Source organism: Grampus griseus (assembly GCF_964374135.1).
Source record: "Grampus griseus genome assembly, chromosome: 10".
NCBI classification, from domain to species: Eukaryota; Metazoa; Chordata; class Mammalia; order Artiodactyla; family Delphinidae; genus Grampus; species Grampus griseus.
In genome coordinates this window covers 85,530,393-85,545,162 of record NC_139004.1, presented here as the reverse complement: position 1 = coordinate 85,545,162, position 14,770 = coordinate 85,530,393, and the positions used below count along the sequence as shown (strand labels likewise).

General features: G+C 45.9%; 1 protein-coding gene across 1 annotated transcript; it reads right to left on the bottom strand.

The window, feature by feature from the left end:
* Nucleotides 1-9,796: 9,796 nt before the first annotated feature.
* Nucleotides 9,797-13,198, bottom strand: GPR27 (G protein-coupled receptor 27; the record flags this gene model as incomplete). Its single annotated transcript, XM_082663472.1, has 1 exon — nucleotides 9,797-13,198. The coding sequence occupies one exon, from the start codon at nucleotides 13,196-13,198 to the stop codon at nucleotides 12,062-12,064; it is 1,137 nt and encodes a 378-aa protein (XP_082519598.1). The 3' UTR covers nucleotides 9,797-12,061.
* Nucleotides 13,199-14,770: the final 1,572 nt, after the last annotated feature.

Below are 14,770 nucleotides of genomic sequence, written 5' to 3'. Positions count from 1 at the left end.
CTCCCTTTGCGGAGCACAGGCTCCGGACGCGCAGGCTCAGCGGCCATGGCTCACGGGCCCAGCTGCTCCGCGGCATGTGGGATCCTCCCGGACCGGGGCACGAACCCGTGTCCCCTGCATCGGCAGGCGGACTCTCAACCATTGCGCCACCAGGGAAGCCCTTCTCTTTGATTTTTAAGTGATGTGTTACTTTTCTTTTTTTTTTAATCGAAAGCGGATTTATGTTTTGAATAGAAATGTAAAGTGCAAGGCATTATGGAGCCAGTTTTCATTCATTTCCCTGTTTGTGTTTCGGTTTGGCTTTTTTTTAATGCCAATAACTTGTCCATTTTCACAGAAGTGTGGAGAATAGGAATTTGATATTTTGGTACAGAAACTTTCTTTTTCTTAAAACACCCCCTGCCCCACTGTGTGTGCACACATGCACGCATACGCGCGCGCGTGCGCGCGCGCGCGCACACACACACACACACACACACACACCTTGGTCTCTTTCCCTCACTCCTCAGTGAGTTTTAAGACTCTCATTTTATTGTTTGGCATTTCCCTCTGAGCCTCTAGCATTTTAAAGTGGGGATCCACATCCTTGAGCTTCCTGGCAGAATCACTGATGAGAATCAAGCTTTTTGCCTGATACTTAAACAGTGAAAAGAATGTGTAGTTGAACTAGACCCCCCAAACTTCTCTTATATGGAGTGGAGGCAGGGGTGCTTCTGAACTTTAACTGAACCTGCTTATGCAAGTGGGTTTCAGGTCTGCAGTTTGACTAGTATGAGGACAAAAAGAATGGAAGTCAAATTAATTTAGTCCAGATTCCTAGATTTGGGATTTTTTTAAAAGACTTTTCCAGTATAATATTACATTTATTTCTTTTCCTTTTTATAAAGTTGCTTTTTTTTTTTTTAACGAAAGTCTCCTAGTTAGAGATGTTCTAGAAAATGTCACTTGAAGAGGAAGTATTGATTTTAATCTGGTATAACACTAGTTATCATTTTTAAATCGGTATTAAGTTGTCATTTAAACTTTATTTGTAACCCAAAGGTCTGTTGTAATGGATTGCCTGACATCCCGTCATTTGTACCTGTATCAATATTGCTGTGTAAAAATTCTGTATCAGAATAATGATGGTACTATATATCATTTGATTTATTTTTAATATCATATGCTTATTTTTGTCACAGCTGTCAGTTCGTATTACAAGCGGATTTCTATATAGCCCACGTTCTAAAATGGGTAAAGACTCCGAAGTCGGTAATATAGCACTAACAGTGTGTAAGTTTTCATTTTATGTACTGGAAGGTTCTGTTTGCATGAGTTTTAAGGTAGTATAAAAATAATGTGTTAAATCAGTGAGGTTTTGGAGCATGAAGGAAAATTATGACGTGCAAAACTGACTGTGATCAGGAATGGACTCACAGGACTTCACTGTCTAGATTCAGCAAATAGTAACAGGGTGTCGATCATGCGTGGTTAGGCAGGGTGCTAGGTGCTGGCCGTACAGCGATGCCAGTGTAGCCTGGCCTTGAAAAACCCACCAAGTGTTGTAAATGGATTCAACGTTGCAAATAAACAACTTCTGGAATGTGTTTAACTGACTAAAGTGGCTGTGCTAACCCACTAACAGTTGCAAAAAAAAATTGTCCATTTTGTAATTATTTATTCATCCAGGGCTTACAAATGCACATTATGTGTAACTTTACCTCTGGAGTAATGTGTCCCATAAGTGTATGGGATTTTGCTGTACTAAGTACCATACTTGGTCCTAGAAGGATTAATTTAGGTTCAGTTTAGTTTGGGTTCAAGAAACATTCCTTAGTCAGTTTGTTGGATAAGAAAAATAGACTTCAAGTGGAATTATGGGTAATTTTTGCTCAATGCTCTTTTTCTATAACGTTCAACATGTCCTTTTTCATAAGTGGTGAAAATTTGATTGGGTCCATCGTCCGTTTCCCCCCAGGTTAAAAGACTTATAACTTTTATAAAATTTTGCTTTTATATATATCAACTTAATATTTTAAATCGCTACCTAAAAACTTAGACTGCATGTACACAGCCAAGAGAACCAATGTCAAGCTTGTGTAGAAAACTTAGAACTGTACCTACTGACTCACTACGATCCAAAGAAACACAGAACTTTGTCATTTGTTACCTCTCTCCATCGTTATTATTTTTACTGAGGAGTGTACCCTTCTATTTGGTTATTATTTTTTAACTTGTTACCAAAGTTAGCACCTATCAAACCATTGTTTCAAAAACCTTGTGATCATGCTTCATGGAGAGCCTTTAAAATAATTCTGTGCAAAGCACACAAAGTCTTGGGCTATAAAGATGGTGGTGCTGTTTCTTCCAGTCCCTGGGACAGTCTCTCACTGAAGCTGGAACTTCGTAGGCCAGAATTTCTAAAAGTAAGGTAAAGTGAGAATTTATGCAAGAAAACTTAAGTCAACTATCTAGTCTGATATAAATATTGTGAATGGATTCCGTCCTGTCTAAGGTAGAAATAGACCTTATGCCAGCAGCTACTGACCAAACTCAAATGGACCTTTGGATTTCTTGGCAAACATTGATTTTGATAAAAACTGTCATGTCTGACTTGAGCCTTTTTTTAAGAGCAGCATTTTTTTTAACTGTAGAAAAGTGTGTGCCAAAACTGTGCCCTTACAAACCCGGTTATCTAACTGAAAACCTTCATCCTTCCCAGCATATCCCTGTGTCTTTTGTTTTACCAAACCAGACCAGTGATAGGTGAAACACATAAACAGACTCTACTCAGCATTGGTTCTGTTATCAGAAATCTCACCCGACTCTTTTCTCACTTCATTTTTCACAAGATTATAAAGTCAGGCACCATTTTAATGGTTTTCACAAGTGGTGTTTTCTCACATGACTGGGAACAGGCCTGTTCCCTAGAGACAGTACTGAGGCTGGCATGAGTGTGTGTGGTTCATTCTTCAAAGCAAACAAGCAAAACAGTAACTTCTTATGGAAATTTTTAAACATCAACAAATCTAAACCAAATTGTATGAGGAAGCCTCTATCTCCATCATGCAGCTTTTTATCAATAATTATCTCCATGCCAGTCTTGTTTCACCTCTACCCACCTCCCGCCCCACCCTCAAACCTTCACCTCTCCTGTCTTGTCTCGAATCAGATCAGTTTCATCCCTTCTCCATAGGGTCCACTGTGAGATGGACAGGCACAGCCTTGTGTGTTGGTAGTAACATCAATCCTTCTTTTATGATGGCTCTCTGCTTAGATGTTGCCAAGGCCCTTTCACTGATCAGCCTGTCCTCCTAAACATTTCCTCTTAAGATATATTTTTGAAATCTCAAGTTGGAGTTCAAAATGGAGGAGCAAAATATTTTCAGACCCAGGATGTGCATATATGAATGAATATTTACTCTTGTATAAAATTTTAAAAGAAAATATTTGCTGCTCAAAGTAAGAAATTTTCACAGTAATATTGCTAACTATGTATTGTGATTGGGTTCGGGGAGTTAAATGTTGTCTGCTATCGTTAGTCCGTTGGACAACTGATGTTAAATATTCCCTGTTAATTCTCCTGGATTCGGTTAGGGAGGGGGAAAATCCCAGAATGGAAATTATGGCTGGTAGACTCCAATTGTCTTCCACAATTCATTCATCCATTCTCAAATTCTCTCTCTCCCCCCGCCCCTCCCCCGTCCCTCTCTTTTCTCTCTTTCCTCCCTCCCCCCTCCTCCCTCCTTTCTCCCTTCTTTCTCTCCCTCCCCTTGCCCCTCCCCCAAGAGGTTTTACCTGGGTACCGGGTCACTCATCTGGACATCTAGAGACTGCATTTACCAGCAACCCTTAGCCAGATGTGACTTAGCAATGGAGCGTGGGCAGAAGTGATATGCCTCACTGCCTTAAAAGTAAATTGCACTCCCCTTCCTCTCCAGCCGGGAGATGCAGCAGTGAATCTGGCTCCTTTGGACCCAGAGAGTGAAGGTAGGGCTAACCCACCAGTGGGTCACTGAACGACTTCCTGAAGCAGTCACCCAGCAGCCCAGAGAAGCAGTTCAGCCACTCCGATTCGAGGGCTCTGTTCAAACACTTCCGCTTCTCCCCTAATCAATATGAACGGCATCATTTTTTCAGAAGTGCATCATTTGGTTAATACCTCTTTCTGTGATCTTAAAAAGTTTGTTCTGGTGTTCTTGCACAGTGAGTGGTTGCCCTGCAGAAGGTGGACTCAACCCCCAACCCCCCAAATTGGTTTGGATATTGGGACAGATGCTGCCACACACACTGGAAAGACGTGACAACATTGATGACTCACGTCGTGGGATTTTCTGGTGAGAACAGAGCAGGTGCACGTCAGCCCAAAGTGGCAACAGCGAGGCAGTTCGGTTCGTTTTAGCTTTTATTATGGTCAGGAGGCAGGGCTGGGTGAGAATTCCTACCTGCTGGGGTGGGGAAGAACGGAGAGGAGAGTGTGAGGCTGGAGTGTGGTCAGTGCTTAAACATCCAGAATGGAGTTTTCATGTTTATTGCAATCCTGAAAAAATATCATAATGAGAAACTGATAGCCAAATGGAAGAAGAATCTTCAAATCAGAAATGGTTAAATTCACATTCTTTGGTCACAAGAGCATTCCTGTTCCATACACTAGGAAAATGTGTAAATGTATTTTTTTTTAATTTATTTTGGCTGCGTTGGGTCTTTGTTGCTGCGCGTGGGCTTTCTCTAGTTGTGGAGATCGGCGGCTACTCTTCGTTGCGGTGCGCGGTGCAGTGGCTTCTCTTGTTGCGGAGCACGGGCTCCAGGCACGTGGGCTTCAGTAGTTGTGGCGCACGGGCTCAGTAGGTGTGGCATGAGGGCTCAGTAACTGTGGCTCGCGGGCTCTAGAGCGCAGGCTCAGTAGCTGTGGCGCACGGGCTTAATTGCTCCGCGGCATGCGGGATCTTCCCGGACCAGGGATCAAACCTGTGTCCCCTGCCTTGGCAGGCGGATTCCCAACCACTGCACTACCAGGGAAGCCCCTAAATGTATTTCTTGATGCTACTGTTTCAAACTCAAATATGTCATCTACCCACGGATTAAGAAATTTGGGAGACAGAGTCACTGAGGCTCATTACAACCGCACATTTTCTTATGACGTTTAAATGAATTTTAATCTCACCAAGAGGTACTAGAAAAAAAAGAATAAACTTCAAAAGACAGACTTTCAGTGAACGAAGCTGTTTTTCCAACTAGCAAAAAGTAAAGTAACATGCCGTTAGCAGAAGACTAATCACGCCTTTGTATAATTGTGTTCCTTTTAATAGAAGCAGGTATTAAATATATATCTAAAGGTGTTGAATTCTAATATCTTTATAAAACTTATAAAGTAACTTACAAATTAAAAAAAAATCTTCTGTCAGACCACATGTCACCCTACTCATAAAGGATTAGAACAATTATGCAAATCAAATTCTAGAAATAGCTTTGGTATCCCATAATTCCTCAAGATAGATATGCAAATGAACTGGATCGTGACTGTGGGTTAAAAGAATTACACACTATACGGTTAAACTCTTTAGTATGTCACTCTCCGGAATGAATACCTGTGACAGGGGTTCTTTCCTATCTGTTCTTCCTTTTTTTTTTTTTTTAACATGTTCTCTTTTTCTTCTGCTAAGCACATTGCAATGCAAATTGGTCAGGACTCAGGGACTATGGGGGAAAATATAACGGGGTGGGGGGGGGGAATAAATATGTTAAATGAAAAAGGCGAGGACAAGTTTCATCCCCTCATGCATTTTAAATTTTATGATCTCTAGAGAATATTTTAATAAGGCATGTATTAAGTCAGCGTTGCAACTTTAATAATTTTTCAAAGCCTTTCAAACTTACAGCACATCTACGTATCTTCAAGAAAGTGAAACCATTTATTGCGCCCTCCAGGTTCCAACACAGGTTCTAACCGAAAAACAGTGTGTGCTTCTCAGATATCACATCCTGGCAGAAAGCAAGATTTTCATCCCAGAAAGCTACGCAGACTGGCATAACTCAGGTAATAAAAATATCTCGAGTGATGTTTTTAAATGTACACTTTCCTACCAGTTTACATCTTCTCTACCCAGAATAGGCTGGCCACTTAAAACTTAATTTGTAAATGACTAAATTATTCCTCCTAGAAGCTAAGTGGTAAAATAGCTTTAATTTACTTGTCTCCTTAATGTTACTGAGAAATAAGACAGTTGCATTTATGCCTTGACGTTGCAGCTTAAAACATTTGTGCATGTTTTCTCTGTGTAATTTGAAGTGACTTTGAGTCTTCAGGCTTTCAGATATAAATTTCAAGCTGTTTATTTATCTTAAATGCCTGCAACCAGTATATAGGGTGAATCGAATACTTACTAAGACTTTTCTTCTCCTTTTCCCTTGAGCAAAAGCTCGAAATACCTTTTTCTCTAGGGTGAGCCTACTACTCCTCCTTCCTTTGGAAAGAGAGGAGAGTGGTCTCCTGGAGAGCTACCTGTTTGATTTCTGTTCGGTTCTGACATTTCTAATCTGACTTGCTGGCTCTCCCTGCAAAAAGATTTTAGGTAACAAACTTTCTCCATTCAAACGACCACATCCCTTACTGGCACTTGAGCATTCGCATAGAGTTGGAACAGAAAACTTTGAAGAGAGAATTATGTGGTTTTATTTCCCTTAGAAACACTTATTTTGAAAATGGACCCCAGAGTGAGGAGAATGTGGGAATCAGAAAGATGGGGAAGGTGGAAACTGGACAATTTTTTGTTCCGTCTTCTGGTTTTTCCTGCTTTCCTCAGTAGGGCAACCAGAGAGAGTCTGCCTAAGGGCCCTTTCCGGGCAATCAGCTGTGAGGTCCGTTCTCCTCATTATCCGGAGCTCTTTTCCTCGATCCCTCTTCTGGCGTATCTCATGTTCTGCCTTGATTTATGGTTTGGGGCACATTGGCCAGGTTTCTCCAATTACCTTGCTAACTCATCAGCAAGAGAACTGGACCTTTCTTATCCTCTGTGTTCCCCTGCACTTCCCAACACAGAAACTGGCTTCTTATTCACTTAAATACCTTTGTGACCACCTAGAGGGGTGGGATAGGGAGGGTGGGAGGGAGGGAGACACAAAAGGGAAGAGATATGGGAACATATGTATATGTATAACTGATTCACTTTGTTATAAAGCAGAAACTAACACACCACTGTAAAGCAATTATACTCCAATAAAGATGTTAAAAAAAAAAAAAGAAAAGAAAAACAAAAAGAATCCTGGCTGCTTCAGTCATTCTTGTAAAACAATAAAATTAAACTTATTAAAAAAAAAATACCTGTGGATTAGATGGATTCATTCAGGTGGTTTTCCAGATATCTATAACTAAATTTGTCATACTAAAAGCTTAAAAATACACTGATCATGGTAACAGTTTTTATAAAGTGCAATTAAATAGAACCAGCCTTGTAATAGTTATTTTTAAAAATCTTCTCGATTTATTTCAATCTAAGAAATCAAGTCAAATCTATTTTATTATTTTTTTCCAGAGCCAGGTTAATCTGACAGTTAACAGCCGGCTGAATGATCTGATAACTGGAAATGTGAATTGAATTAAATAAGCCTAATTTAAAAAAATTTGTGACTACAGTTCCAGCATATCAGGCATATCTGTCAAGGGAGTGGAGAGGATGGAATTGTTTTAACTATTGTTGCAGTTAATTGTTGCTTCAAATAACAGGCTTTCTGAATATCAGTGCCTGAAGCAATAGCAGTTTTTATTTCAAGACCAGAAATCTAAAATCTAGAGATATGAGGTTGCATGTTTGGGTAAGTAGATCAACAATGTTAAAACAGATGTCTGCTCTTTTTATCTTTCTGGTCTGCTATTTTCACCATGTTGACAGTATCTCTTCTCATGGTTGCAAGATGGCTGCTGTGGCTCCAAGCATTACAGCCTCATCAAAAATATCCCAAAAGGAAGGAAAAGGGAGGGGAAGAGGGCTCTGTTCTTAGGCTGAGGTAGATCCCAAAAGTCTTGTCCACGTTGGAGAAAAAGCCTAAAGAACCCCGTGGACTCAGATCAAGTTTGCTTTTAATTTTGTTTACTCGAGAAACAGCTAATAAACAATGCAAAGGATAATGATATGGGTCTAGAATATGGATGGGTGGAGACAGTTTCCCATTACCTCCTTTGCCCCTCACAGAGGGGGTCTTGAAGTCCAGTGGTCTTGGAGGGTCACACAGAGTGGCCCGTCTACCAGGTGAATGGAGAACAGTGTTTTGAGTCCACTGCATTTTACAACCTCAGCCATCTCAGTTCACGGACAACTTGAAATGCCAGTAAGCCTGCTACTCAGCCCACCGTGGCACTCAGATCTAATGACTGTGTTTGGAGACTTGGAAATTTTTCAGGACCTGCATGGGGACAATCTCCCCTTCTCTGTAGAGGTTAGTTCACCCTTTATGTCTAAGAGTTCAGCCTGTATGTTTGAAAGCTTAACAGCGGTTGAGTTGGGAAAAGAGGAAGTAAGGACTTTGGACGCAAGAAACAACGCAGAAAAGGCATGTTGGTGTGACCCAGTATGGTCTGTTCAGGGCACTGCCAGTGACTTGCAGTGGCTGGAGCACAGAGCCTGAGTAGGGAGTGGGAGGATGTGAGACCAGCGCGGGAGCCAGGAGCCCAGGTGTGCACCGTGCGAGCCCAGCAGAGGGGTGACTGGGCCAAGAAGGCCTTCCAGAAGTCTTGGATCTGAGTCCAGCACAAACCTGATATTCAGCTAAGACCCAGGGGTACAGCTGTACAGGTTAGTTATGCCCGTGTCATCCCAGTTATTACATATTGTGAATGTTGCCTCTGCTCTAGAGGAGGTGGTGAGGGAGTCCCCAGGCAGAGGAGGGGGACGGGCTTTCCAGGGAGAGCTTATACAAAGGTAACCAGAGGAGGGAGAGGTGGAAATATAAGGGGAAGATGAGGCCAGGGTGGTGGAGGGGCCGGACCATAAAAGGCCTTCTGTGGCAAACCAGAATTTTGCACTCGTATGGGTCATGGAAAGACAGTGAAGGGTAGAACCAATCTTGCCAACCCAATGATCCATCCTGACTCAGCCCCAGGACCTGGGACCCTGGTACCTCTTAGGGGCAGGGCGTTTGAAACTGTAGATGGCTGATGGCGAGCCCAAAGCCTTGGCAGAAATGATTGTGTTGTATTTTCTTTCTTTCAAAAAGAGGGAGAAAGAAAGGAAGAAAGAGAGAGGGAAGGAAGAAAATAGAGGAGGAAAGGAGGGAGAGAAGGAATAAGAGAGGGAGGAAGGGAAGAAAGAAGAGGAAAAAGGGAAGAAAGGAAAAGGAAAGAAAAAAGGAAAGGTAGAAACCAATATGGCAGGACTGACAAGGTCTGGCAAGGCTGAATGGTGCGTATGGAGGTTATTCTTCATCATCATGGTTATTGACTTGTGATTCGCCTCCCCACTTTGAGATATTTCAATTTGTAAAAAGTGAACATGGTCAGGTGGAAATCTAAAATTAGATATAAGTCTTTCTGCAAAGCGATTTGACATATGGTGTCAAAAGACCTAAAGATGCTCATTTTTGACCCAATCATTCCATGCCAGGACATGCACAGATTTATAGACAAGCAATCTATTTTCTTTTGCTTCAAGTATAGACATAACCCATTAATTTCACCTGGGGAGGAGTGGCGGAGGAGTTATGCTAAATTAACTTGTCAATGACAGAAAATGAGCTATTTTAATGGAAGTTTTCCCCAAATACATTGTTCCTGTCCTGGTACAAGAAGTAGAGTATTCTGAAATACAAGTAACCTTCTCTTGATGATTCTTTATTAATATAATTAACAATCAAAGTACAGGCTAATAAATTCAGTGATGAAAGTAGCTGTTGAGGTGCAAGGGGAGTTTTGCTCCTGCACAGTATTCCTTTGGACAGCTAGTTCCTCTGCATCTCTTGGTTCTTCTTTTTCCTTTACAGTTGGCCGTCATTTCTCATTACTTGTCACTTGAATTCTCATTAGAAATCTCCCATCCAGTCAGAACAAAGCAAAACAAAATACAGGAGTTAGCCCTGACAGCCTAGTTCCTATGCCATGGCAGGTGCTACAAATTCTGACCATCACATAGGCTTAGTGACTTCTGTTTTTTGAACCTGGATCACTTGTGGCTGGTGGGGGGATGTTGGATGAGGAGAGATTTACTTCCTTGGCTTGTCTTTAGATAAGCTAAGATTTCTGATGAGTGGCCCTTGGATAATTAATGTCTACCCGGTCGTATGATCTGGGGAGAAACAGGCTGATAGTTACTCATACTTTCCAAATAGGAGACTGTCTGCATAGACTGATTGACATTTACGGACAAAATAAAATAATGCTGACCATTCTCCTGCAATAAATTGGCCACACCCTCTTATTATGACTTATCCATCTTGGACCGAATATTTAATAGTTTATATTATGCGCAACTCAAATTTCAATATATTTACTGTACCCACTTTAATTATTATTTTATCAAAGTGGTTACTTTGCTTACATTCATGTTTTCTATGTTCATAAAAAAGTTTTGAAGCAGTATATACATATACTGCTTCTTCCCTTGAAGAGAAGATCTGCAGATTTTTTATCTTGCATTTTAAGTTAACAAGCCTCCAAATGTCTTAGAAATTATGGTCAGCGAAACAGCATGCACTAAAAGGATAATAAAAACATGAGTACCTTACTTAGACGCATATTACCACCTGTCACAGTCTCAAACAACAACAGGAACAAAAACCCACTCCAGAATGAAAATACTGGTATATTTATATAATGCAAAGAGAAATACAGATATAAATCCTCAAAACGGAAGATACGTTAATAAAAATGTAGCATTATAAGCGAAAAAATACAGTACTTGCAGAATTTAGTCTTTCAACTTAAGGTTACAACGTGTCTAACAAAGAAATAGTACTTAAAATTATAGTTCTCATTATTAATTTAAAATAACCATCAGGAGAACAGCACAGCTTAACCTAGCAAACATTTTAAGGAAATGCTTTGTCTCATAGAAGAGTATCATTATATTCCATCCATTTATACCATGAACAAGAGAATAACAATTTTCAAAGTGGCAATTACTTTCATAAGACAGAATAAAACTGGGCTCTTCAAAGCACAAACTGTTCCCCTAAAATTATTTTAATTTTTATTGGCAAAAAATACCTAAACAGTTTTGATTTAGCACTCTGCTTGTCTCTGAGCCCTCCCAATCCGTGAACCACAATCAGTACATACAAAAACATGCAATACTGTATTTTCTCCACACCATTACTAACCAAAACACTTTTTACTCTTTTGAAAGGTACAGTTTTACAGAAATGTTTCCACTCAAGATTGGTATGATACAAAGAGCAGTTGTCGCTGACGGGCATTTCCTAGTAGTATAAAGCAAGGTAGGAAACAAATCTTGTGTTGTTACTGATTAAAAATGACTGCCTTGCTACTCGTTCCCATTTCTGCTCTTTAACTTCAATATCAATACTGAACAAAATTCTCAACGCCTTCAAAGAACCACAGCAGTCCAACTGACCCCACCGATGGCAATTCAGAGGGAACTTGAGACAACTTTCCCTCTTTCTCCTGCTGCCAACAGAAGACCCTCAAGAAATCAAACTTGTGAAGTCCCCCTGGGTTCCTCTACCTCAATGCAAAATGTAATGCCACTTGAGGTTGTCAAAAATAGCTTCTGTAGAAAACTGGCCATGGTCTTTAGGAAAGGTTGCATGAAAAAGATTAGTTTAGCCTTTATTGAAAAAAAAAAAAAAGAGTAACTCATGGAATAAAAGACATCAGTGCCAGTACAAAGACTCCAGGGCCTGCTGTCAGGATGAAAATATATTTAGGAGAACAATCGCAAGGAGCTGGGGTGGGGCTGGGACTTCGAAACCCTCCCCCCAAAAGGAGTCTGTACAATCCTAGTGATGATGCACTTCGAGAGCCGTTTTGAAGGCAGCTCAGAAAATTAAAAAGGGGGCAGAAGGGGGAGAAAAGACGTCACTGTCCAAGCCAAAGGGAGAAGCCGGGTTGCGGTGCAGGTGAAGGGAGAGCCACTTATAAACCGATGCCTTTCAAGTCGCAGGGGAGGGTGGCCTGGGTGGCCTGGGGGCTCTGGCAACAGGGGAACTGGGCTCGGAAGCAGTCCCTGAGCTCTCTGTTGAACAGGAAGCACACGACGGGGTTGATGCCGGCCTGCGCGAAGGTCAGCCACACGGAGGCCGTCAGGTAGGCCTGGGGGACAGCGCCGGGCCGCACCAAGATCCGCATGTAACTGGCCACGACGTAGGGCCCCCAGAGGAACAGGAAGAGCAGCGTGATGGCATAGAACATCTTGCACAGCCTCTTCTCTGTCTTGAACTCCTCGAGCACGAGGAGGCGGCGCGCGCCACGGCCGGGCCCGGCCGGCCGGATGCCCACGAGCGCGGGCGGCGTGGGCCCGCGGCCGAAGCCCGCCGTCCAGTTGGCGGCCGCCTGGCCGGTGGCACCGGGGCCGTGGAAGGTCCAGTCGTGGCTGACGGCGGGCACGAGGCGCGCGGGCCGCATCTTGCGGCGATCGTGGATGAAGAAGAGCAGGCGGAGGTAGACGAGGTGCGTGGCGCCCACCACCACGGCCAGCAGCAGCAGGAAGCCCAGCGCGCCGGGGGCGCCGTCGGGCCGCTGCTCCAGGGCGCACGGCGCGTCCTCCTCGTCGCCGCCGCCGCCGCCGTCCAGCACGGGCGGGAAGGCCGCGGCCAGCGCCAGCGCCCAGGCGGCGCACACCAGCATGGCGGCGCACGGCCAGCCGGCCAGGCGCTCGGCGTAGAAGCGGTGGTGCGCTATGGCCAGGTAGCGGGTGACGCCCACGCCGAGCAGCAGGAAGGCGGCGTGGAAGCAGAAGAGCGCGGCCAGGAAGGCGAGCAGCTTGCAGCCCAGCGCACCCGGCGGCGCCCCCGCGGCGGCCGCTGCCCGCCGCGCCGCCAGCATGACGGCCGGGAGGCAGGCGAGCGCGCGCAGCCCGTCGGCCAGGCACAGGTCGAGCAGCAGGTAGTACGGGGCGCGGTGCAGGCTGCGCTCCCGCACGATCAGCAGCGCGAACAGCACGTTGCCCGCGAGGCTAACGCACAGCAGCAGGCTGAGCGTGGCCAGCTTGAGGCCCAGGGCGGCCGCCTCGCCGCCGCCGCCGCCGCCGCCCGGCTCGCTCGCGTTCGCCATCGCGGCCTCCCCGGGCCGGGCGCCGCGCTCCGCTCCGGGGCCGACCCCGGCCTCGCCGCTCCGCAGGCCTGCCGGCCGGCCGGAACTCAACCAAGCGCGCGGGTCTCTGGCGAGCTCCCGGGCCGGCGGGGCTCAGCCCGCGCCTGGGTAACCCCTCCTCGGCTCCCCGAGCTGCCGCCGCGTCGCCGCCATCTCAGGAATGGTGCGCGCAGGAGGCGACGGCCACTCCCTGCGCCTCGGGCGCCGCGGGCTTCACTGCGGACCGGGCCGCGCCACCGCCCGCAGCCCCTGCATCCTCCTCCTCCTCCTCTTCCTCCGCCGCCGCCGCCGCCGCCGCCGCTGCGCCTCTGGGCTCTGCCCCCCGCCGGGCCAGCCGCCGCCGCTGCCGCTGCCGCCGCCGCTGCCGCGGAGCCCCCTCCCCTCCGCCGGAGCGCGCCGCGTGGCCGCCGCCGCCAGCCCCGCCGAGGCTTCCCGCGCCGCCCGGGCCGGGCTGGGCTGGGGGCGCCGCCGCAGCAGCTGCGGGGCCGGGAGGCGGCCGGGAGGGAGGCAGGGCCCAGGACGCGAGGTGGCGGCAGGTCGCGTTTGGCCCCAGGTAACGGGGGTCCGGCGGCGGTGCCCGGCGCCCGCCCTGGGGTCACTGAGGTGGCCGTGCGCGGGGGGGAGGTTGCCTGGGATGGCAGAGTCGGGAGGCCTCGGGGCGTGGGGGCGGGGTGTGGGACCGGAGGATCTGGGATGAGCCCTCTGCCCGCAAGCTCATAGTAATTCACAGTCATCGTCGTGATCACAGCCTTGTAACCTCTAGTATTCAGGTCAGCACGGATGTGGGCGGCAGTGTTCTGGGGAGCTTTACGCCCTCAGCGGTCACAGAAATACAAAGTTGGTTCTATGCTTAAACCCGCTTTATATCTGAGGAAGCAGAGGCTTGGAGGTCAAGGGAGTTGAGAGCCGGTAAGTGGTAGAGCTGAGATTCAAATTTCACTCGGTCTGATTTCCACGGCTGGACTCACCAGCGACCCTGAAGCATACCCTGCTCTCTGCCCCATTCGTGGTCCCAGTGAAGGCATACGTCAGGGAAAAGAAATTCAGCATTTTCCCTTGATTTGGAAGGTGAATCCCATGCCACCTTCCTCCCAGGGTGTCAGTCTTCTGGGAAGCCCGAAAGGGCAGCCCCTGTTCTGATCCTCAGCTGCACCAGATTCTCTCCAGGCTTTGCGTAGGCCGTTCCCTCTGCCTGGACCAGCCCCTCAACGGGCTCCCCATCCTCTGGGCCACTCTTCTGACCAGTTTAGCTTACTCTGTACCATTGCCCATTCATTTCCTTCTTAGCACTTAATATTTGGTATTATGTATTTTTATTGCTTTTGAAGATCCTGTCGGTTCAGCTGATCTCTAAGCTCCAGGAAGGCAAGCGACTGTGTCTGGTTTTTCCTAACCCTGTATCCCCATGCCTAGGATGGAGAAGCCAGAATTTAAAAATATGTTCTTTCTCAGGTACACTCATGTTTTGCTTTGTTTTATGCAGAATATTATTTATTGGCATGGCAGGCACTGTGATGGGCATTTTTAGGATGA